This window comes from Sinocyclocheilus grahami, unplaced genomic scaffold, assembly GCF_001515645.1.
Source record: "Sinocyclocheilus grahami isolate Dianchi unplaced genomic scaffold, SAMN03320097.WGS_v1.1 scaffold344.1, whole genome shotgun sequence".
In the NCBI taxonomy this organism is placed as follows: Eukaryota; Metazoa; Chordata; class Actinopteri; order Cypriniformes; family Cyprinidae; genus Sinocyclocheilus; species Sinocyclocheilus grahami.
The window spans coordinates 334,124-358,890 of record NW_015505523.1 but is presented as its reverse complement, the minus strand read 5'-3'; the positions used below and the strand labels follow the sequence as shown (position 1 = coordinate 358,890).

The 24,767-nt window shown below is 36.4% G+C and overlaps 1 protein-coding gene across 1 annotated transcript in view; it reads right to left on the bottom strand.

Annotated features, from left to right (window-relative positions):
- Positions 1-23,136, bottom strand: part of LOC107603275 (unconventional myosin-VIIa-like) — a 48,454-nt gene extending 25,318 nt beyond the window's left edge. The window contains exons 1-13 of the mRNA XM_016296040.1: positions 22,840-23,136; positions 13,033-13,096; positions 12,479-12,592; positions 12,067-12,219; positions 9,370-9,554; positions 9,035-9,258; positions 5,873-5,979; positions 4,583-4,720; positions 2,699-2,857; positions 2,411-2,503; positions 2,230-2,324; positions 2,056-2,140; positions 1,752-1,970 (exon numbers count right to left, since the gene is read on the bottom strand). Coding sequence (XP_016151526.1) covers positions 1,752-1,970; positions 2,056-2,140; positions 2,230-2,324; positions 2,411-2,503; positions 2,699-2,857; positions 4,583-4,720; positions 5,873-5,979; positions 9,035-9,258; positions 9,370-9,554; positions 12,067-12,219; positions 12,479-12,592; positions 13,033-13,050 — 1,590 coding nt within the window. The 5' untranslated portion in view covers positions 13,051-13,096; positions 22,840-23,136. The remainder of the gene's footprint in view (positions 1-1,751; positions 1,971-2,055; positions 2,141-2,229; positions 2,325-2,410; positions 2,504-2,698; positions 2,858-4,582; positions 4,721-5,872; positions 5,980-9,034; positions 9,259-9,369; positions 9,555-12,066; positions 12,220-12,478; positions 12,593-13,032; positions 13,097-22,839) is intronic.
- Between the last annotated feature and the right edge of the window lie 1,631 nt (positions 23,137-24,767).

The window sequence follows — 24,767 nt, the reverse complement described above, 5'->3', positions numbered from 1 at the left end:
ATGCCCGCCGCCCCAGGAAGCCACGGCACCAGGCCTGGAGCAGAGTTATGCGTGTCCTGGAAGCTTGGTACACCAGGTACAACTTCCGTGACCTGTACAAGGCCTGGAGCCGCAAGAAACCTACACACATCTGAAATGAAAGGATAATTATAATCAGACAAAACCTCAGTGCATATTATCTCTGCTTAGGTTTCATTATACTGACCCATACAATGTATTTTTGGCTATTGCTACAAATATAGCAGTGCAACTTAAGACTGGTTTTGTGGTCCAGGGTCACATATGATATGGGCAAAGCAGTGTAAATATTAAACAGTAAACCTGTAAACAATAACACATCTAATAATCTATATTATTAGTATAAATACTACTTTTAAACAAATAATAAAAGCATACTAGCTGATCTCCTTCATCCTCATGAAACAGCAGAGGTTGTTTCAGTGGCCGCCGTATATACGTATGTGTGGCATTTCCCTGGAAGTAGGTTGCAGCAAACTTTGCAAATGTATACTCTGATAGGTCTTCCTCTTCATCATCAGGAAGTGGAAGAGGTTCATCAATGACTTTCTCAAACTGTCTGGGAACTTTCTCAAGATCCTGTTACATCCAAACAAAATCAAACTAAGATAATGTGAAAGCCAGGCAAGGTAAATTACAGAGATTAATAGTCATAAAGTCCTGCACCTCAAACCCTTCTGGTGCTTCACCCTCCAGGTTGGGAAGAGAGTTGGCGCTGCCCAGGAATCCGAACATCTTGTCCACCATGTCAGAGTCGTTGACTGGCTCCTGTTTTTCTCTCTCCATCTGCTCCAGAAACTCCTTTTTCCTCAGTGTCTCATCCCGCTCTGCCTGCTCTCTCTCCTTCTGCTCTTGGTCGAGCTGGGCCAGACGCTCCTGGTGCTTCCTCTCTGCCTCTGCTTGAGCCCTACGTGCCGTCATCTGGTTCCTCAGACGCTCCTCCTCAACCAGACGCTGCCGCTCTGCTTCTAATCGTCGCTCCCTCTAAACAGAGAGAGAACAAACTTTATTATAACACAGTTAAGTATCTGCTTGTCTGAAGGATGGATGGATGGACGGATGGACGGATGGGTGGGTAGATAGATCGACGGATTAATGAATGGATGGATGGATGGATGGACGGACAGATTGATGGATGGGTGGGTGGATGGATGGACGGATTGATGGATGGATGGACGGATTGATGGATGGATGGGTGGGTGGGTGTATGGATGGATGGATTGATGGACTGACGGATGGATGGGTGGGTGGGTGTATTGGATGAATGGATGAACAGATGGATGGATGGACAGACAGGTTGGTGGATAGATGGATGGACGGACGGATTGGTAGATGGATGGTCGGATGAATTGGTAGATGAATGGATGGATGGATGGATGGATGAATGGACGGATGGATGGATGAGTGGATGAGTGGATGGATGGATGGACAGACAGATTGATAGATGGATGAACAGACGGACAGACTGGTAGATAAATGGATGGATTGGTAGATGGATGGATGGATGGACAGATGGACTGATGGATGGGCATATGAATGGATGGATGGACGGGTTGGTGTTTGGATAGATGGATGGATGGATGGATGGATTGATTGATGGATGGACTGATCGACAGACAGATGGCTGGATAGATGGGTGGATGGATGAATAGATAGATAGATAGATAGATAGATAGATAGATAGATAGATAGATAGATAGATAGATAGATAGATAGATAGAATGTAGATTTACCTCCAGTCTGAGACGCTTGCATAGTCTATGTGCTATCATTCCTCGTGCATAAGCCTGGATTGTCAGGACAGCATGGAAGCGCTTTGAGAATGTCCGCCGCACCAGGAAGCCACGGCACCAGGCCTGGAGCAGAGTTATGCGTGTCCTGGAAGCTTGGTACACCAGGTACAACTTCCGTGACCTGTACAAGGCCTGGAGCCGCAAGAAACCTACACACATCTGAAATGAAAGGATAATTATAATCAGACAAAACCTCAGTGCATATTATCTCTGCTTAGGTTTCATTGAGAGCATGCCAACTCACCACAGCGTAGTGCTTTCTAGAGATGTAGCCTCTCCATATTCGCTGGATTAATGTCACAGCCTTTCTAACCCTTAGGAAGTTAGTTCTAGAAAACAAAGATGATAATTTGAAAAGATGTTGTTTTACATGTAATTTTTTTCCCTTTTTTTTTGTCTGCTCTTCTTTTTCTCGTACCTCTCTTTCTGACCTCTCACAGTCTTCTGGATGAGAATGACCTTGTCAGTGATGGCTTTATCTCTTTCAATTTCCAGCTGCATGTCATGATGATCCTACAGCAAGTATAGGCCAAGTATACAATTAGTCACAAATATAAAACAAAGCCAAATCTGCGGAAATTTTTTTATTTGTGGCAAACCTTCAGAAAGATTTTTGTCTTTCCAATCTGCCAATCATCATCTTTCTGCAGAACTGACACAACAATGTGCTGACAGGTCCCTCGCAGATCTTCCTGTAAGAGGACACAGATTCAGAGCTACCTCCTAAAAGCAAATTGTCAGCACTTGTCAAAAAAAATCACCAGATGGCAATTCTAAGAGTGTGCACAGAAAAAAAGCTTTGATAAGAGCTGTCAAGCAAACAGAATACTCCAGACCTGCACGTCACATCTGTTGACTGCATTAACACAGTAATGCTTTAGACTTGCCTGTTTGTAGGCTGGTTTGACCCCAGGCATAAGAACCCGATAACGATCCACAAACTCAGCGAATGTGTAGCGTATGGGATATCCAGCTCTGCGTATTCGGATAGTTTCCATCATCCCAGAGTAGCGTAACTGCCTGACACACAGTCCTCTATCAAACATCTGCAGAGGAGAGAATGAGTGCTGGTATTCAGGGCTCAGTAAAAAAATTTTCTTCTGCAAAATTAGGATTATATCTTCTGTTAAGACAATATATCCTATTATCGATTTGTACAATATATCAATTTATCTTTTTTGTAACAATTAAGATTTTTGTAAACTTTAAGCATATATCTAACAAAATGTAACTGTAAGAAAAAAGTAAGAAAAAATATTCTCTGCAAAAAACACTAGTAAACAAAACAAACTATGCCATAATTTATTTAAAACATTTATTTCATACTAATAAGTACTTTAAATCCATTAACATATTTTTTGACATATCAAAACTTGCTGATATAAAATTATAATTAAACTCGGAGTAGGCTATTTCTTTATTGCACAATGCACATTTCTTAATATTAAACCTAAAATGTGTTTTAATGTCACTATTGATGAGGATTGTACGATCTTTGTATAATATGTCTTTAAATGCAAGATATTTAAAGTGTACCTGAAGTATACTTGCAATAGTTCCACTTTAACACAATCAAATACACTCCAGCATATCTTTAGTTGGACTTTAGTACTACCTCCGCAAAATTAAAGTGCAATAAGTACAAAATTAGCTGTTCCAATTTAGCAGACTTTAAGTATACCACTTTAGTACACCAAAAGTACAAAATCAACGTATTTCAAATACATTTTAGTATATTTTTTCACTAAGGAAACCTTGATATCAATTTTACTTTTAAATGTAACTTGTTTTAATAATTTGTTGATAATTTGACTGGAAAACAAGACAAAAATACTGAAAGAAGAATTTTAGATTTTTTTCTAATCCAAATCAATCAATCAGTACATCCATCCATCCTCAATACCACTTGTCCTATGCAGGATCGTGGTAAATGAATAAATGAATGAATCCATCCATCCATCCTCAATGTCATTTGTCCTATGTAGGATTGTTGTAAATAAATAAATAGATAGACAGATAAATAAATTGTCAGAGATCCAGTCTATGAACTTCTGTTCACTCACAACCAGAGGTCACCCGCTCACCACATGGACTCTCACACTACACAGACTGTTACACTATACCCTGGACTACATTTCCCATCATCCATTGCACTGATTACACCTACAGCTGTAACCAATCACACACCCTACATATGCCATGGACTTCCTCTCTCTCACTGCCGAGTATTGTTCTGCGTTTATCACTCTCTTAGTGATAGCTGCTCTACGGAGCCATTTCGTGTTTTCATAGTCTAGTCAAGACTTGTTATTACCTGTTTCCTGATTCCAGCCTGTGTACCTTGGATTATCTATTGTTTTACCGTTCGGACTCTGTTTGCCCCTGCCTGGACTATTGCTGTGTACCTGGATTATCTCTCTTTGCCTTGCCCTGTTGGATATTGTTCGCCGGAATCTGATCACGTCTGTCCTTGAACTACTCTTGTGTTTTGCCTGTGCCATACCTGTTTGCTGGTGTTTCGACCCTGCCTGTGTTATTGACCACATCTCTGTCTAATAAAGCTTTCAAATGGATCTGCACGTCTCTCGTCTTGTTTGCCCTGTTACATAAATCAACCCATTCTCTATACCATTTGTCCTATGTAGTGCTGTGGTAAAGAAAGAAAGATTGGCTGCGGGCCTTCATATCATCCTCATTGTTGAGCCCTAATTAAATGTTTAAATTATCTGCATCTTATCTTCAAACACACACAAAGACACTGTTTTACTCACCATGGGCTTTTTGAGCTCATTGGGTTTAATACAGCGCACAAAGAAAGGCTGACACACGCTCAGCGTCCTCATGAGCAGCTCGAGTGAGCGTTTAAACTGGCTGCTCAGAGTCGGGGAACGCTTCCTTGTCTCCATTCCCTGAAAACACAGAAATTCTCCCATTAACTTCACACAAAAATAAGTTAAACTCACAAAAGCAATCACACAAAACTACAGCAAATACCCATAGTACACCCATCACAAAGACACCAGTTCACCTTCCTTTGTGGCCCTTTTTTGGTCCAATCTTTTCTTCTTTCTTTCCTGCCTTTAATAAATGTACTGTTTTCATACTCTCTCCCACTCTCATCACATTTCTTCGGGATCTTCATTGGTTGCTTGTATCCTTCTCTGTCTACCTCTCTCTTGCTTTTATTCCATACACTTTACATGCAAATGCTTTAAGAAGGCATTGTAAAGCAAATCTAGTAGTTTCTCCCTTCCTCAAACTTCACTCAGCGCCAGGAAAAAGAGTAAATGGAATTTCTCTCTTGTAAAAAAAAAAGAAAAAGAAGATTAACTCAAAATAATGCTGAAAAACACCAATGAGAACAGGCCGCATCTAACTTGAAACAGAATCTGTCTGTGATGACTAACGTTTTTCCTCAATTCATCTGGAGAATAATGCCGCTGTTAGAGCTATTAAATTATTCTGTCAGCGTGCCCTTACCGACTACTTCAACAGAACCCATTTCCAAAAGAGAAGAAAACCACAGGAGTGAGTTTTAGTAAGGGACTATTGAGAAAATGTAGTTCAACAGGAGTCTGAGAGGGACACAAACCATGCCATTGATTACCTTTTGAAGGGATGCAGTGGGCTCCAAATAGCCACACAAAAACTGAGGCCAAAAATAAGGTAAAAAAATTGAGTGACAGAGTGAGGATAGAAAAGAGAAAGAGAGAGAGAGAGAGAGAGACAGAATTGGGCCAAGTCTGTTGAGAATCAGCCAAGAAAGATTAGGGCTGACATCACCACAGAGAGAGAGTGAGTTAGAGCAGCAGGGTTAGTCAGACTGAGTCATGTTAAAGACTCAGGCTAAAGTTCTAGCATTTGTAGCAGTCACTTCTCTCGTTCACTGTGTGTTTTTCCAAGGGCAATTATACTAGCACACGTCTTTGCTTTTAATATGCAACCCTGACATAAACCTGCATGGCTAGCATTTGGCCCTCAGAGATCTGCAGCCTCGCTGGCGTGTCGTGAGCATATTAATGCTGAGCAAATATGGATTCGGTATTGGAAAAGGGCATCACCATAGCAACATCAGCTTGGAAGATCTGCTTGATGAACTTGTTTTTGGATGAGTGCATGAGTTGGATGATGTCACTGTGGAGGCTGTCTCGGTTTTTCTCCAGGAAACCTGAACAATGAACCAGGAGGAGATTATGTTCCCTTTTCAATGGACATGTAAACATAAAACCATGTCTGCATTTGTGATCGGAGAAATGACAAACAACAAGCGCTACTCTACACTGCTCAAAACTCGCGTTTGAATCATCAGTGGCAAATCCTTTAAATATAAAAAACTTACTTACAGTCTGTGAGTCAGAACAGCCGTCATTGTAGTCTACTCTACTAGGATCAGGAAACAGTCCTCCATAAAATGTGCTGCACACATCTGAATATTTGGGTTGAACTGTTCTGGAACAGTGTTGTTAATACAACTTAACCACTGATTTCTAGTCGTGTCCTCTTTTGGAAGACCAAACAAAGTAGTTTCACACGGCGGGCTAGAGTGAGCGGCGGCAGGCAGGCTTGAGAATGGCGTGGCCGGCAGGCCACATGTGACGACCCTGGGCTGGACTCCGCTTTGTCCGATCCGGCGATCCACAGCTCAAAGTTGATGTATTTCCTCAGCGACCAGCACGGATCAGCTCTAGGCATGACGAAGCAGATATCGTCCTCTTTTGGAAGGCCAAAACAAAGTAGTTTCGCTTTCACAACGAAACACACAGAACACACACGTCTTCACGACATGGTGGCAGCAACAATACTACAGCAAGAATAAAAGTTACACCTTCTTTCTTTGCGTGAACATTTGGGCGACGTTATGCAAATCTTCCCACATCGTGATGTAGACATGTGGGGGCGTGTTTGAACGAGCCGTTTTAGGTAGGCGTGGTTGAAAAGAATATCTCTTTGGATTTGAGACTTAAGTCTTTGCAACTTTACAGATCTTCTTTATGCACTAAGAGATTGTAACACTTAAAAGAGAAAGAAAAAATCGAAATTGCATCATATGACCCCTTTAATAATCTGTGTTGTTTCCTTGGATGATCCACGACTGTTTTTATATTTTTTGATAGTTGTTCATGAGTCCCTTGTTGGTCCTGAGCAGTTCAACTGCCTGCTGTTCTTCAGAAAAATCCTCCAGCTCCTGCACATTTTTTTATTTTCCAGCATCTTCTGCATATTTGAACCCTTTCCAAAAGTGACTGTATGATTTTGAGATCCATCTTTTCACACTGAGGACAATTGAGGGACTCATACATCGCTATTACGAAAGATGGAAACATTTACTGATGCTCAAGAAGGCAACACAATGCATTAAGAGCTAGGGGATGTAAACTTTTGAACAGGATGATGATGGGTAAATTTTTCTTATTTTGTTTAAAGATCTTTTTTTTTTTTTCATTTGGTACTGCACTTAAGAAACTACATAAATACTTAAATGTTTCACAGAAGACAAAATAAATACAATTTACCCTGATCATCCAATTCAAAAACTTTACACACCCCAGCTCTTAATGCATTGTTTTGCCATCTTGAGCATCAGTAAATGATTTCATCTTATATAATAGTTATGTATGAGTACCCCAATTGTCCTCCATGTGAAAATATGGATCTCAAAATCATACAGTCACTGTTGGAAAGGGATCAAATATGCAGAAAAGGTTGGAAAACCAAAAAATGTGCAGGAGCTGGAGGATTTTTCTGAAGAACAGCAGGCAGTTGAACTGCTCAGGACCAACGAGGGACTCATGAACAACTATCACAAAATATAAAAACAGTCGTCAATCATCCAGGAAATGACACATAGTATTAAGATTCAAGAGTATGTAAACTTTTGAATGGGGTCATTTTTATAAATTCAGTTATTATTTTGTCTTGTGGAGAATATATAAACATGTCTTATGTGAAGTAGCTTATTCAGGACAGTATTAAATAAACAATAACATGCAATTTTCATGATTCCTCTTATTTTGTTAAAATTATTAACATTTTGCATATTCTGCAAGGGGCATGTAAATTTATGAACACAACTGTATATCACTACTGAAACATGGGATGATGTTTTGTCAAAAATAAAGTATACTGAATTATCAACTAAGGTGTTATGATAGTTTTTGGTTCAATGTATATTCAAACTAATGAATCCTTAACTTTGAAATTAGTATGATCAACTTTTTGCCTTTTACAAAGAAAAATTTTATTCAAAATACAACAAATCTCATAAATTACACTTGAAATATTGTTAAAAAATATATTTACAATGTAGATGTAAGCAAAACCTTAATAGGTCAATATAACCCTTTTAATTAAATTATTATTACTGTTTCGGTAGTGAAAAATTTGGGGAGAGGACAATTATTCCAAAACTTTCTGAAAATACAATATGTAGCACAATTAATAGAAATGTGTACCATGCTTGGATATTATACAATTTGCATACATAATTTGTTTTTGGAAAAATACATTTTTTCAAGACCTTTCCAACTCTGACTTTGGACCAGTTTTGTAGAATGGCCCATTTATGCGGCACGCATGTGTATATGTATGTGTATATTAATTTGACATAAATTTCTTTCATTTTAAATTTCAAACATCAGTTATTAATATAATGTAATGCTTTTGGACATGCTACTGTATGAGTGCTACTGTATGAATAATAACTGATGTGTGACAACTAATTCAGAGAAATGATATATTATTACTTTTTCTTAATGAATATTATTTTATTATTGTATTAAAAAGTACTGAACTGTATTAAAATTGATTTTTATTCCTACTTTCACAAAACTACATCAAAAGTTTTTTCCTACTAATTTTAAAGGAATATTCAATTCTCTTCTGATTGGCGTACCTCCCTCCTTTCACAGTACAGTGTAATTAACAAGTGACACAAGAGTTTATCAACACATTTTGGTAAACAAACAGCCTGAGTTCTGGCTCAAAGCCTGAAGCTTGCTCATGAGGCTTATGCATGTGAGAAGCTCGGCATGAATCCATAAGTACTGATAACGCAGACGCGTTAAGCCCCGCTCATACTGACAGTGATTAAATTGCTGGAGGTCACAAGCCACTTGAAATCAAGGAAAATCGCCAACTCCCACTAAAAATTGATGATGTCCGGTTGGCTTGTCACTCTACATCGCATTCAGTGTGAACGCTCCTTTACTAATAGGGTGTAGAGCAGATCACAGGGCCGTGTTGTGACCTAGCACTGAAGCTACCGCTGGCAATCACTAGTGTCAGACAGGTAGGGTTTATATCATTAGGTTTAGAGATGATCTGACCTTCTAAAATAGGGTTGGCTTCCAGAACCTGCTGCTCAATCCAGGTGTGTTGGCCGCTGATAGCTGCCAGGAACTGTAAGATGAGTTTGGTGCTCTCCGTCTTCCCAGCTCCAGACTCACCGCTGAACACGCACATAGTCAACACAGTTATAGGCACTAACCAGTGAATTACATTGTGGTAAAAATAAAAAAACACTTAAACTTACCCTAAACCTTTATAGGCTGTGATTTACCTGATGATGCAGCATTGGTCCTTGTTGTTTCTTTGCATACTGAAGTAGCAGTTGTCTGCAATGCCAAAGATGTGTGGTGGCATCTCTCCTATCCTTTTGTTTGTGTAGAGGCGGATCTGATCAGGTGTGTAGATGGGCAGGAGCTGGTATGGATTCACCGCTGTCAGGATTGATCCTGTGTACGTCTGAAATATGTTATTATAAACACATAATTGAGTGGTTACAGGGCTCCAGACTGGAAAAAAACAAAAAATAATTTACAATAATTTAAAATCCGCTGGTGACGATCGGGAGACATTTGCATGTGTAAACACAAAGTTTCACTATCTCCTGAGGTGGCGATGTAGCAACGAACACACAGAAACCCCTGATATCTGATTAATAAACTAATGGACCTTACGTGTCTGTTCTGTTATGAGTCTGCTCTTTTTAATAAGTTTGACAAAAATATTCACAAAACAGCCTTGAACTTGTTTGCAGTTTGAATCAGACTCGCTCAGTCAGTGAATCATTCATGACTGTCATTACTGGAGTCACAATTGACTCCCATGAGTCATTTCTGGTTAAGTATCATTACATAAAGGAAACTTTCTGATCTACTTCATCTATGATTAGATCATCATTCTGAATCTGATTCAGACGTAATCTTTTCACAAGCTTTTTGTTTCAAATGTGACTTTTTTTTCATGAAACTTGCCCACATTCAAGTGTTGATAAAAAACTATGTATGAAGCTAGAATAAAACATTATCTTTTGTTTAAAAGAAGAGGCTCTGTTCTTTCTTTTGACAAAATGCATGTTCAGATATTCATACAACAAAATATTCTGGGGGCAATGATTTTTTTCTGAAAATGATAAAAAAATGCTGGCAGTAGTTGAAATTTTTTTTTTAAAACACTGGAAGTGAAGGAGTTAAAATACTTTCCTCAATATGCAGATACAAGTATTATAAGTCAGTTTAAATATTAACTGTATTGATTTTTTAACTGTATAATCATCCAAGACATTTGCACAACATGCTGTTATCATCATGTAACATCATAGTTTTTCCTGTTCCTCTTTCAAACTGTCAAACTGATGCCATGACACAATTTCCATGTTTCAGCTCTTTTGCTCAGCTGAATAACATCACTGAAACATATATCTTTAATACCATCAAAATACAAATTTGGACAAAGCACAGTTTAGGCATTGTGGGTGACAACTGGTGCTCTTTATGAATCAGTCAGACCCATCAATTTACTACAATGATGTGTTTCATACCATCAAGAAAGAGCAAGTGACAAGAAAATCGAAAAAACTATGACATTCTAGTTAGATAAAAAGTAAATAAATCGGAGCAGCTAGAACACATTTACATACAAATGAATCCTAGCAGTGGTGTACCTCATGAAAAGAGGAATGACCCTAGGACATTTTGCCTATGCCAAGTGATTGAACTGATTCAAGCATTATTTTAAAAGCCTATGACAAAGTTACAATGCATTACATTAGGTATTCTAGTGGTGAGAACGGCTAAAGGGGATTCATTGATGAAACAAAATAAAAGGTCACATTTCATGAAGCCAATTTTCTGCAGCCTGAAACAAAAACAATGAGCAAAAAAGCTATACCATCTAAGAGACCAAAACAAATCATTCATTCAAGCTTTTAACGGAATGAAAACACATGCCCTGATTTCACATTCTGCAAATGCTACAACGAAGGTAAAATATTTTGGTCAATGCCATAAATCAATGCCAATGGTCTAATGACAGTCTATATTTCTGAATGAATGTGTGTGAGCTTTGGAGCATAAAATCTTTAAAAAATGTAAGTTCGGCGACTTAGAATTAATGCTAAGCAGAAACAAGCCAATGCCATCTGCCATTTAAAGTCAGCATTTTGCTGTTTTTCGACCCATTTTACTTAAATAATCTGATGTAATTCTTCGTAAAAGAGGGGAAAAACATTAACTTGAATTTGACCAAATAAGCCCTAAATACGAATCTGACTATAGGCTAACATTATGCTAAAGATGTAATGTGGAATGTTAAAGGGATAGTTCACCCAAAGATTAAAATTACCCCATGATTTACTCACCGTCAAGACATCCTGAGTGTATATGACTTTCTTCTTTCAGATGAATACAATAGGAGTTATATTTAAAAAATGTCCTGGCTCTTCCAAGCTTTATAATGGCAGTGAATGGGGGTTGAGATTTTGAAGCTCAAAAAACGGCATCCATCCATCATAAAAAAAATACTCCACACGGCTCTGGTGGGCTAGGTGTAGCATAAGCTCCGGTGAGAATATGCTAGTCTAACGAGAACACGTACAACAGTTAGTGGAAGCTAGAGATTACAGTTTATGAAGTTTTAATATGTATATTTTTACTAACCCCCCCCAGAGCCATGTGGCGTACTTTTTATAATGGACGGATGCACTTTGTTAGATTTCAAAATCTCAACAGCCATTCACTACCATAATAAATATTAAAAGAGCCAGGACATTTTTTAATATAACTCTGATTGTATTCGTCTGAAAAAACAAAGCTATATACTGTACACCTAGGATGGCTTGACGGTGAGTAAATCATGGGGTAATTTTCATTTTTGTTTTTTTTTAACCCAATCATGAAATTTCCCATGCTGCCTTAGATTCCACAGTAATAAAATGAACATCACCAGACAGAGAAATGTTAAAGGTCACGCTTACATATATGACCCTGTCGTTGTAACGGATCAGGAGATTTCTGAGGATACCAGCTTCATTCAAGTCCCCGAGACGGATCATGTCCTCTACCCCATGAATGGAGGTTGAGTGCATAGGTTTGATGTTTGTAGCATTCTGAAGAGAGATCCGGTGCTCCTAGATAAGGGGAAAATACAGACTTTTACTAATAAAACAGATACAAAATTCATAATTCAATTAAACTTCCTTTCTGATCAGTAGATAAAGAACATTTGTGACCGCTGGGGTATATTTGTAGCAATAGCCAAAAATACATTGTATGGGTCAAAATTATTGATTTGTCTTTTATCTGTTACTTTCCGCATTTATAGTTCACTAACTTTTTTTTTCTCACATGTTGGGCACTATTAAGAGTAGTACACACTGAAAGGCCCACCTTTCCTTCATCATCTAAGACCTGGATATGACCCGAATCACAGAGTTTGACCACGGCGCCAACAGGGACGTCAAACTCACGGCCTGTTCTGAGGTCCAACCAGACATAGTCCCCCTATGGGACAACCCATCAAAAACCAAATCTTTGTCATTGGAAAAATTCACAAATGATTGCAAAAACAATCATTTAAACTGGGATTGTTCACCCAAAAATGAAAATTCTGTCATCATTTACTCACCCTTCACGTGTTCCAAAGCTGTACGAGTTTCTTTCTTCTGTTGAAAACAAAAGAAGAAATTTGGAAGAATGTTGGTAATCAAACAGCTGATGGTAGCCATTGATTCCACGTTATTATTTTCCATATTATGGAAGTCAATGGCTACTGTCAGCAGTTTGGTTACCAGCATTCTTCAAAATATCTTCTTGTGTGTTCGACAAAAGAAAGAAAGAAAGGAACTCCAACAGGTTTGGAACACATAAATGATGATAGAATTTTCATTTTTGGGTGAAAAAGTAAAGAAGTTGAACATTGAGCAAGAGCATAAGAACCTTACCTGTTGCAGAATGACCATGTTTCTGGTTTAGAGTTTTGACATTAGAAGTCACCATGTGAGGGACCTATACAGGATAAAAACAGAAGGAGATTAAAAAAACACATTAAAAATTAAATGTAAAGTTAGATCGAATTAAAAAAGATCAAAGCAAAGGTCAAATAAACCTGCTGTACTGTATGAAATGAAGAAATATATCTATAAGAAAGAAACAGACTGTATGTGACAGCACGTTCCACACCCTAGGCCTTTGCAATCAATTATTTTAAAAGATATTAAGATCTTTTTAATAAAAGCAAGAACCTGTGAGCCTGTATCAGAATTGCATAAGTGTACTCTGAAGATACATTTGATAGAATCTGATTAGAGATTCTCACTGCACCATAAATTTTAAAACCACCCTGTTGGGGCACATTGAAAATTACAATGAAGGAACACTTTCACAATATAGCTTTACTAGAAAGAATATTAAAGACCAAAAACATCTTTAACTTTTTAAAGAGCTAATTCTATTACCAATGTGGGTCAAACTACAAAGACACTGGCCCAGACAGACTAGACCAAACATACAATACATAAAGGTCAGCAGAACTGTTCCATGAGCTTAAATTTCTGTTTTTAACACTACTTTATAAAGGAACACAATTCATTAAACACCAGGAACAAGCCAGTGTAGGCATACAGTTAATGAATCTGTTTCCTAAGCCCATAAAGTTCATCACTGCTGCTTCTGGCGTGACACTTGTGTATTAGTGACATTCAAATATTTTAAATTGATGAGTATTGTTCATTACTATTTCCATCAGTGAAATCATGTATGATAACAAGAGAGACATTAATCTAAAAAAACATTGTTAGTAATGGCAGTTCAGGTTTATATTTAGTATTTGACATTTTAAATAAGCCATAAAACTTTTTGCAAATAAAAAATAAACAAACAAATGAACAAATCAATTTATAAAAGCTATGTTTCATTTGATACATTTAGATGACCAACAATAGCTTATCGATTTTTGTATTCTACTTCTCTGTAAACAACATATCTCTCGTAAGATTTGTTTCTTCTCTACTGTACACTACCATCCAAAAGTTTGAGTTCAGTAAGATTTTAGTTTTCTAAAGAAGTCTCTAATGTTCTCTAAGGCTGTATTTATTTGATCAAAAATACAGTAAAAAGAGTAATATTGTGAAATATTACAATGTAAAATAATTGATGTAGTATATTTTCTATTTAATTTTTTTTCTGTTCTTATTAATGTATTTTCTAACTTAATATATTACAAAATGAAATGTATTCCTGTGGCAATGCTGACTTTTCAGCAGCCATTATTCCAGTCTTCAGTGTCACATGATCCTTCAGAAATCATTCTAATATGAATACAAATTGAACATTCAAAGGAACAGTATTTATTTGCAAAAAAAAATTCTAACAATGCCAGTGTCGCTACTGTCACTTTTAATCAATTACTGTACATGCATCCTTGCTGTATAAAAACATGAATGACTTTTAAATAAACAAAAATACATAAAAATAAAAAATCGTACTTATCCTCAACGCTGGAATGGAAATGCACTATACATTTCCTCTAAGCACTACATGACACCCTGAGCAAATTCTGTATCACAGGAAATAATCAATCAGGTACAGTTGAGGATGCTAGATCATCAGCCATTGTGGCATCCCACCCTGCAATGAACACCACAAATCTGGGCTTATTTTAAGATAAGATTGAGACGGTCCACACCATGGTAGTTAGAAAGACATTATCAGAACTACAGGATATCATTCAGAATGCCTTTTAAATAATATACCTCTTGTAGTTGCTTAAAGCAACTTCCTGATACCAAATATACTTGATGCATGTATTAACACCATGTGCTACTGAGGATAATTACACAGCTGTGGAATAATAGTTTTATTCAGGGAGAGCTTCCTCAAATCCTTACACACTACATGTCAGTACAACCAGCAGGAAGCACAGTCCATGAAACCCACAAGACAATGAGCTTCCCTCACTGATTTAAAGGCTAATAGACTGTGGTCTGGAATTAGTCCCTTACAATGACAGGAAGAAGCTAATGGATTGAACGTTTCTATGATTGAGAGGCAATGACATAACTGTCCCTATTACAACATCACTGAAAGAGCCGTCAGGAGTGCAGATAGACAGCTTAGACGAGCCTGTGCACTCTGCTAATTGGCCTGCCGAGTAGGTCAAAGGGACAATTTGCACTGTCAACCCCACACAGTCTCGTCTCTAAGCTTTTCACCACCGTGATTAAGTGCCAACGTTCAAGAATAACCCTGTAGTCCTCTGTATTGGCAGGGTTTTGTGCACCTTTGAATGCTTTTCAAATGCAGTCTAAGGTCTGATCACTAAGAATAATCAGATCTCAAACCTCAGAAACTTCAAGCCCCTGTTGATCGTCGAGGCCTCTTTTGATCAATGAATGAAAGAAATGCATTAAAGAAATATATTCCACGTTCTGGGTTAAGTTCAAGTTAAGCTTAGTCCACAGCATTTGTGGCATAATGCTGATTATCACAGAAATTAATTAGCATGTATACTGCCATTTCTTTTAAGAAGAAAAGATTGGGGTTTTACAGTAAAACATAATGGAAGTGAATACTTACTATTTCAATAGCATAACCAAAAGATGTAAACAATGTGAGTTTTAATTTGAATTTTGTGTAAAAAAAATTGCTTACTAACTCCAATTATACAACCTTGTTGCCATCACAATGCAATACAATGATCCCCAAGTACCTAAAATGACTGCAAAAAATGATTTAAACGGCTTTGCAGTGCTAATAAGACACAAATTTGAACAGAATGCTTAATTGAAGTGCTTTAAAAAAGATAAGCTTCATATTTCTGCTTTTAAATTATCTCAAAATTGGCCCTATTCACTTCCATTGCAAGTTACTTGCTGTAATTAAAGAAAACAATGGCCAGGTCAAACACACACACATATGTATGTGTGTATGGATGGATGGATGGGTGGTAGATAGATATTATGGTAATCAACGTTAAGCCAAAAATGCAGTAAATTTGACCTGGTCATAGAATATACCTTTAAAATCAACAAATGGATTAGTTTTATTACATTGTCATTATTTTTTATTATTATTAATATCATGCTAATTTACTTCATTTTCCACATATACTGTATATACATATATATTGATATTTCCTACTGACAAACTACAGCAAAAGATAGAAATAACTGGCTTAAAACCATTTTTAGCTAGTGAAAATACTAGTGTTCTAATAATTTTGGCTACCACTGTATATAAAACTTTTGTATATTGTTTATTAGCAAGTTTGCTTGTTTTTTGATAATGTTTGTTAATTGTTCCTGTACTATTAAAATTAAGTTGAAATAACTTGAAACAACAGATTTTGGTCTCAGATTTTCAACATGGTCTTTTTGACCCCATTTTTAGCTCACATAAGAAACAGTTATATTGTCCTGAGTGGACACATCAACACGGCAGATATATTACATAATAAAATAACTGATTCAATGCTCCAGACTCCACAGGGTTAAGCGGAGCAGCACCCATGTGGCCCAGAGCAGGTCAGGTGAGCAGCAGGAGTCTTTAGGAGCTTACACAGATTCCTCTGGATAAGCTCGCCACTAAGCAAACTGTCATTTGAATATTCCAGCTGAATCATTTCCTTATGCGTAGCTTTGTCTTTCAACACTGCATAACTTATTACTACTTCACCTGCGTCATGAACAGACATCATAAACAATACCTGGCTTAGCTGCCTCACAGATCTATTTTTAGAATTTGATAGGTTCATGTCACTATCATCAGGTTAGATGTGAGAATGTAGTTTGGGGAGTGAGACTGAGGCATGTGTTTCCTCATGTTCTGTCCTCATTGCACACTCAATAAGAAGATTAGCATGGATTTTAATCACATAGATTAAGCACAATATAAAGACCAATTTTGCTTTTAAAGATATTGGTTAATGAAATACCAAAATCGGAAAAGTGATACAATGCCTAAATGAATTAATGTTTTGGTATAGATATGCCGGGAGATGCGCTTGGCTTTTGCTAATTTGAGTTTTCAATCATTGAGAGACTTACAGTATTAGTATGTCTTACATGGTCAAACACAGAACTGCTCTCAGCATTGTCCTCTAAACTGAAATGCACATAGGATACTCTGAGAAATGATTTCACAAGAGATTATTCACAAGAATACGGATTTGTGTCCATTTCTACCTGCTTATATACAATTCTACATTTTAGCACTTCTGGTTCAATCGTCCTGAAGTCAAAGGGTTTTTTGAATGGATTTTTGTTTAAATGCCTGACGTAATGTCTATGGTTAATACAGGCTCAATATATTTTCACATTTTATTCTACAAAAATACATAAACACATCAATAATAGCCGCTTGTGATGTTTTTAAAGCTTTTACTTGTCTTAAAAACGGGGGTTGCTAACAAGTGGCTAAATGGGATTACAGAGGTTTTTGGAAACATCATCATAAAACGTCATGACTCTGAATGGATAAACTCACTAGTCCACTTTCACAGTTTTGTTGTGTTTATAATCCTTTTATGTAAAATAATATAATCCTTAAATAATCCTTAAAACTTTTTTATGTATTTTTTTATGAAATTTTATGCAAATTTCACTTTTACATGTTGCTTGAACATAAATGTGTGCTGGCAGTGCGTGTACACAACCACTATATAATTATAAAAATCCACCTGCTCCTTTTTTTAAACCCCCATAAATCATAAGCAGTGTCTCAGAACAAGCCGTTCTCAGAATCCGTAAAATGTGATGTCAAATTTTACAAGCCCCATCCATGACTGTTGACGGACACTGCCGTATTAGCATAGATCCCACCCTGAGTGAGCCACACACAATCCGCAATGTTTATCTTCACGCTAAAGCATTTAAAATCAGCATTCAAGTAAGAAATGTCTTCTTATTAAAGCTATAGATGTTATTCAGTCCAGAGCAGTGAGTGATTTTCTGTTTTTATTTTATTATATTAACAGCATAGACAGCAATACTGTACATTATGCTGCTGTCATTTAATACACAGATCTAATAAAACATGCAATTTCTTTCCCAGATGTTTACCTTTACAGACATAACCAACTGTGTTTCTGTAACTAATATGTGTTTTTCACATAAACGTGTGTATTTGACAGTTTAAGCGCAATAAGACATGAAAGAGAACTTACATGCCGAGTTACAGCCTCTTTCTGTGCGCGTGTTTTAGATGTGTGCGCTCAGAAAACCTATATCAGAAGTTTAAAACGATATGGCTTTAAAACACATGATTTCAACATGATAGACATACTTAACAGATGTTTTTGTTGTAGATCGTTTATATCCTACATTTAGCTCTTCACAGCTGGAGACTGTATTTTGGCCACAAAACTTATAAAAGTCTGTGAAGAAATTAATTTGTGATGATTATCATGATGAACAAAACGTGTGAGAATCATAAACTTTTGTTGGTAACAGTATTTTCTGCAGTAATCCAAAAGCTAATGGAAAAATCCTATTGGGATTTTGTCAAGGGATACAGGGTGAGGCTACTGCTGTCAGACTCTGGTACGTGTTTTGTGTGTGTTTTGCTCCTCATGTGGCTTTCTGTGTTTCCTTATTTGGTCATTTTCCTGTCCTTGTTTAGTTTAATTATGATTCCGTTCAGCTGTGTTCAAATTAATTACCCTTGTATTTAAGTTCCTGCCTGTTCAGTTTCCCTTTTGTCTGGTCTACTCGTTTACGTGGATGTGTTTCCTGCTGTCTCCTGTGTTTATGTACCCTGCGTTCCATGGATTAAAGACTGTTTCGTATATTCCTCGTTCCTTAGTTCCTGTATTCCTCGTGTGTGTGTGTCGTGACAACTGCCACGCTATCCATACTTTTAAGTAATTAAAATACAACCCCAATTCCAGAGAAGTTGGGACATTTTGTAAAATGTAATAAAATCAAGAATCTGTGATTTGTTCATTCTCTTTAACTTTTATTTAATTGACAAAAGTACAAACGAAAAGTTTTCACTGACCAACGTAAACAAGGCTTCAGATGCTCAGCAGTCTGTGATCGTTGTTGTCTGATTCTCCTTTTCACGACTGGTCATACATTTTCAATAGGAGACAGATCTGGACTGCAGGTAGGCCAGTCTAACATTCATTCAGAGTCTACGAAACCACGCTATAGTAGCACATGCAGAATGAGAGTTGGCATTGTCTTGATCTAATAACCATGGATTTCCCATGAAAGACATCATCTTGATGGCAGTATATTTCTCTGTACAATTCTAATATATGCCTCAATGTCAATAGTACCTTCACACATATGCCAGTCACCCATGCCATTTGCACTGATGCTCTAGGCTCTGCTGCACCCCCATACCATGACAGACATTTGCTTTTGCTTCTGTCGCTGATGAAAGTCTGGATGGTCCATGTGGTCTTTGGGACTGAGAATCGCTGTATCGCTGCATACAATTGATGTATAGGTTTCTCCTAGAGTAACAGATATTCAAGTTGCATTTCTTGATGCAGCAGCAGACTGTGGTAAATGACAGTGGCTTTCTGAAGTACTCCTGAGCCCATATGGCTATATTTAACACCGCAGCATGACGGTTTCTTATGCAATGCCATCTGAGGGCTCAAAGGTCAAGCACATTCAACTGAGGTGTCCTGCCTTGCCCTACATGTACTGTGATTTCTCTGGATTCCCTGAATCTTTTCACAATACTATGTATGGTGCTTGGTGAAAGAGCTAAATTCTTTGCAATTTTTCATTGCGAAATGTGATGTTTGATTCGTGTGAAATTTGTCACAAAGTGATGAGCCATGATCCAGCTTTGCTTGCAAAGACTGAGATGCTTCTTTTATACCCAAACATGATACCCTGACCTATTACCAATTCACCTGCTTACTGTGAACTGTTTCAAAACAGTTTAACGTGGATATTCTATAACCTATTCACTTTTATTTTGCCTCTGTCCCAACTTTTTTGGAGTGTGTTGCAGCCGTCAAAATCAAAATTTGTTATTATTTACAAAATACATTTACGTTGGTCAGTGAAAACTTTGGAAATCTTTTCTTTGTACTTTTGTCAATTAAATAAAAGTTAAAGAGGATTAACAGATCACAGATTATTGATTTTATTGCATTTTACAAAAACTTATCTGGAATTGGGGTTGCAGTTATTAGCTACACTAGCTAGTTTTAATAACTGAGTTGAAAACATAATAATAACCATAGCATTTAACATTTGGAAATACATAACTGAAAACTAGAGATCACTGCTGAAAATTTCCACAAACCATGTTTTAGTTATTTGCTCCCACACACTGGCAATTTAGAGAAAAAAGCATCTGGCAAAAATGAAAACATTCCGCTATATTGTTCTAGCACATAAGAAGAGATTATAGATCTTAAACTGTCTGGATTTTCTCGCCTAACTACATCTAATCTCACACTTTATGGGATCAGTTTAATGCAGAAACACATTTTGAGGAGCACTCTGCCATAATTACATTCCACAATGCACTTGTGACTGTAACAAAGAACATCGTGCACATAGGATGCATAAAATTAATACTCAAATTAATGCTCCTGAAATCAGTGAATAACTTAACAGTAAAATGTTGAATAACCAATGAACGTGTTTCCTATTTCTCATGCTTTTCTAGACTTATAGGTCAGGTGTTTATTTGGCTTGTTTCATAAGCGGTCGTTTGCCCTGGGCCAAGACTCACTAAAGGTCTTAAATCTTGTGCCCCTCTAAACTCTTAACTGCTTTATCCAGCACCTCAGTGAGTGCCAGAGGCAGATTAACACAGTCACATCCTCTGTGTCTGTCAGCTGAGAGTCTGTGTCAAAGCAGCATGTCAAAAGTAATTCAGTTCTTGCTTTAAGATGTTTCTTTCCATCCACACAACATCCACGTGAGGATGACTATAAATTGGCTTGTTTCATAAGCGGTCGTTTGCCCTGGGCCAAGACTCACTAAAGGTCTTAAATCTTGTGCCCCTCTAAACTCTTAACTGCTTTATCCAGCACCTCAGTGAGTGCCAGAGGCAGATTAACACAGTCACATCCTCTGTGTCTGTCAGCTGAGAGTCTGTGTCAAAGCAGCATGTCAAAGTAATTCAGTTCTTGCTTTAAGATGTTTCTTTCCATCCACACAACATCCACGTGAGGATGACAATAAGATAGTTCTACACTTGAAATAAATCTCTAAAAAAGTTTTGAAACTTTTAAAACCAAGATGAAATTAAATAAATAAATAATGGTTATTTTTGTCTTGGTTTACAGTAAATATATCTAAATATACTTACATATACAGTATTATAATATATCCCAACAATATAAACATACTTGAAACAAACTTGTGTGAGATATTAAGACTATATCTTAAATTAATACTTAAATGTTTCTCACTTTACAGGCTGTTTATTCTTGTTTTACACAAACCTTGCTAAATTGTAGTCATGAATAAAACAAGAATAATCTATTTGCCAATGGGCTAAAATTTAATTGAATTAAATTTGATAATTTTGAATAATTTTGAATTAAAATTAACAACAAAAAGCTCATTAAAATAAGCTAATTAAAAAAAAAGTTAAATTTCTCTGAAAACATGTCTAATAATTATTACACAATTTGGCTTCTCCAGTAAATCAATCTCATTTTAAAGATGTTTAGACATTTTTTAATGAGAAAAATCATTTAAATTTAATTCAAGATATTTTAATTAAAACAAAACAACAAAAAGCTAATTTAAATAAGCTAATTAAAAAAATAAAATAAAGTACAATTTCTCTGAAAACATGTCTTATAATTATTACACAGTTTGGCTTCTCCAGTAAATCCATCTAATTTGAAAGATGTTTAGATATTTTTACTGGAAAACAAGACAAAAACACTAAGAAAAAGATGTTAAGGTATTATGTTCACCTTATGTTAAGGTATTTCACAACCCTAAAAACCTGTCTACTGACAGTAAAATAACACTCACTCTCAGCTAACTATAGCAAGGCATAAATGGTTTCTCCTGAGGCCTGGTACAGAGTTTCTCCTGAGGCCTGGTCAGCAGTAAGTAGCTTTCCATAAAGCCTTAAAAGAGCATGAGGTGCTGTACGGCTAAGCCCTGAGTATGAAAACTTACTCACCTTACAGTGACTAATTGAATTAAATTTGATAATTTTGAATAATTTTGAATTAAAATTAACAACAAAAAGCTCATTAAAATAAGCTAATTAAAAAAAAAGTTAAATTTCTCTGAAAACATGTCTAATAATTATTACACAATTTGGCTTCTCCAGTAAATCAATCTCATTTTAAAGATGTTTAGACATTTTTTAATGAGAAAAATCATTTAAATTTAATTCAAGATATTTTAATTAAAACAAAACAACAAAAAGCTAATTTAAATAAGCTAATTAAAAAAATAAAATAAAGTACAATTTCTCTGAAAACATGTCTTATAATTATTACACAGTTTGGCTTCTCCAGTAAATCCATCTAATTTGAAAGATGTTTAGATATTTTTACTGGAAAACAAGACAAAAAGGTATTATGTTCACCTTATGTTAAGGTATTTCACAACCCTAAAAACCTGTCTACTGACAGTAAAATAACACTCACTCTCAGCTAACTATAGCAAGGCATAAATGGTTTCTCCTGAGGCCTGGTACAGAGCGCGGCAAAGCAGAAAACAGTCAGCAGTAAGTAGCTTTCCATAAAGCCTTAAAAGAGCATGAGGTGCTGTACGGCTAAGCCCTGAGTATGAAAACTTACTCACCTTACAGTGATTTAAGTGTTTGTATTGCGCCCCGCTCTCCCTTTTTCTTCTTCTTCTATCTCTGCACCTCTATCTGTCCGTCCTTCTGTCTCTAATTGTTATGTATGTCCACACGTCCAGGTTCAAGAGATGGTCTGCAGTCAGATGATTGACAGGTGTAAATTATATCAGACGATAAAGTACACTCTTCCGCAGTCACTGCAGTTGTCCTCTTATGTATGACCTACTGTGGGCTACCTGTTGCTGTGGGATGCTGGGTAATGCAGGAGGAGAGCAGTGACAGCATTCAGCGTCGCCTTCAATGGCACTCCTGATCCAGCTTACAGGGAGGCGGGGTTAGCAGCGGGTGGTCACTGTGGGGGAGGTAAGGGCTTGACACAAAGGTCTGTTGGTCACTTCATCTAAAGTACATGGCCGCTAGTTTCCTGTTACTCTCTCATGCCTCAAGCTCCTCTGTAAACTAAACATGAAAAGGTCAAGCTTTTGTATCTATAAATGGATGCTGGGTGTGTCTGATTCAATGAATATAAAATTTAAATGGATATGGCTTGAATCCAAAGTGTACAACCTCCATAAATAACCAGTCAAAGTGATACGGTAAATAATACAGTAAAATGCCTAATAGTCAAGGCTATTTTAATAGTTTGAAAAATGTATTTAATTTTAAAGTAGCATATTGATTTTTTCCCCTGATATTTTTCTAATTAAATAGAAACAGCATCAGAAACATGTTAAAAATCTGAAGTAAAATTAGGACTTTGAATTAAATTTGATCACTTTTTTCACACATCATTGATTTCTTTGACTCAAACCATAAAAACATTCATTACTAGCTTTCATGTTGCAATGTGAAAACAAAACAAAACAACAGCAACAAAAACAGTAAAACAAAAAAGTTAAAATAATTAAACAGAGTTAGGGTTATTTTAATAAAATAAAATAAAATTAAATTAGATTTGTGATTTGACCAAGTTAATTGGAATAGTGGAGCATTAGTGAGGTGAGAAAATAAAGAAAAAGTCTTCACATCATCAAACAACCCGGTAAACAAAACAAAACAGAAAACAAAAACAAACACAAAACAAAATTAAATTAATTAAGCAAAACACTAAATAAATTAATCAAATATTATGTAATTTGACCAAGGTAACTAGAATAGTGGAGCATAAGTGAGTTGTGAAAAATAAAAATAAAAATAAAGAACACACTCTTTTCATATCAAACATCCCGATGCGTGGAACAACTCAATTAAATAATGCAATACGTTTTTTTATCTTTTATTTCAAAGTCATGCCACAAGTTGACAAAATACAAAAGAAAAAATAAGTACTTCAAATAAGTATATCAAATAACTACAGTGTAACCCAGGAGAGACTTAAACGCAAAATAAAACACATTTAAACAGAGATAAGATAGAGAAACCCTACAATCAGTAAAGATATAGTATATATGTCTGTCTGTTTGTTTGTTTTTTTGAACACAAGATTCAATGGCTAGATATAAAACAGTAAACAAATGAGTATAAAATGCTGATAAAAGATACTTGTTATAAAGATAATATCAGCTATGTTTCATAGAATGAAACCATGCAAGATATTTTCTATTTCTGTTTATGTATACATACGTCAGTTTCAAGTTTAACATCAGCAGAAAAAATACAAGAGTATCACAAGCTCATTCTCTGGATGTTTGTCCCATGTCAAAAAATGACAAAGAGCGATAGGATTCACTCGCTCCACAAGCATTCACTGGTTATTAAGGCTGTACTCTATCAAGATGCCTAGAGAAAGTCCAACATGGCATGATAGCACTGGTGACGGCGTGTGTTGAAGAAAAGAGGTTCACTCAGCCAAAGTACATGCAGCGGTCAAGGCCAAAGAGCCAGTAACATCACAGAGAGCAAATAACAGCCAGCAGAGACACTCGGG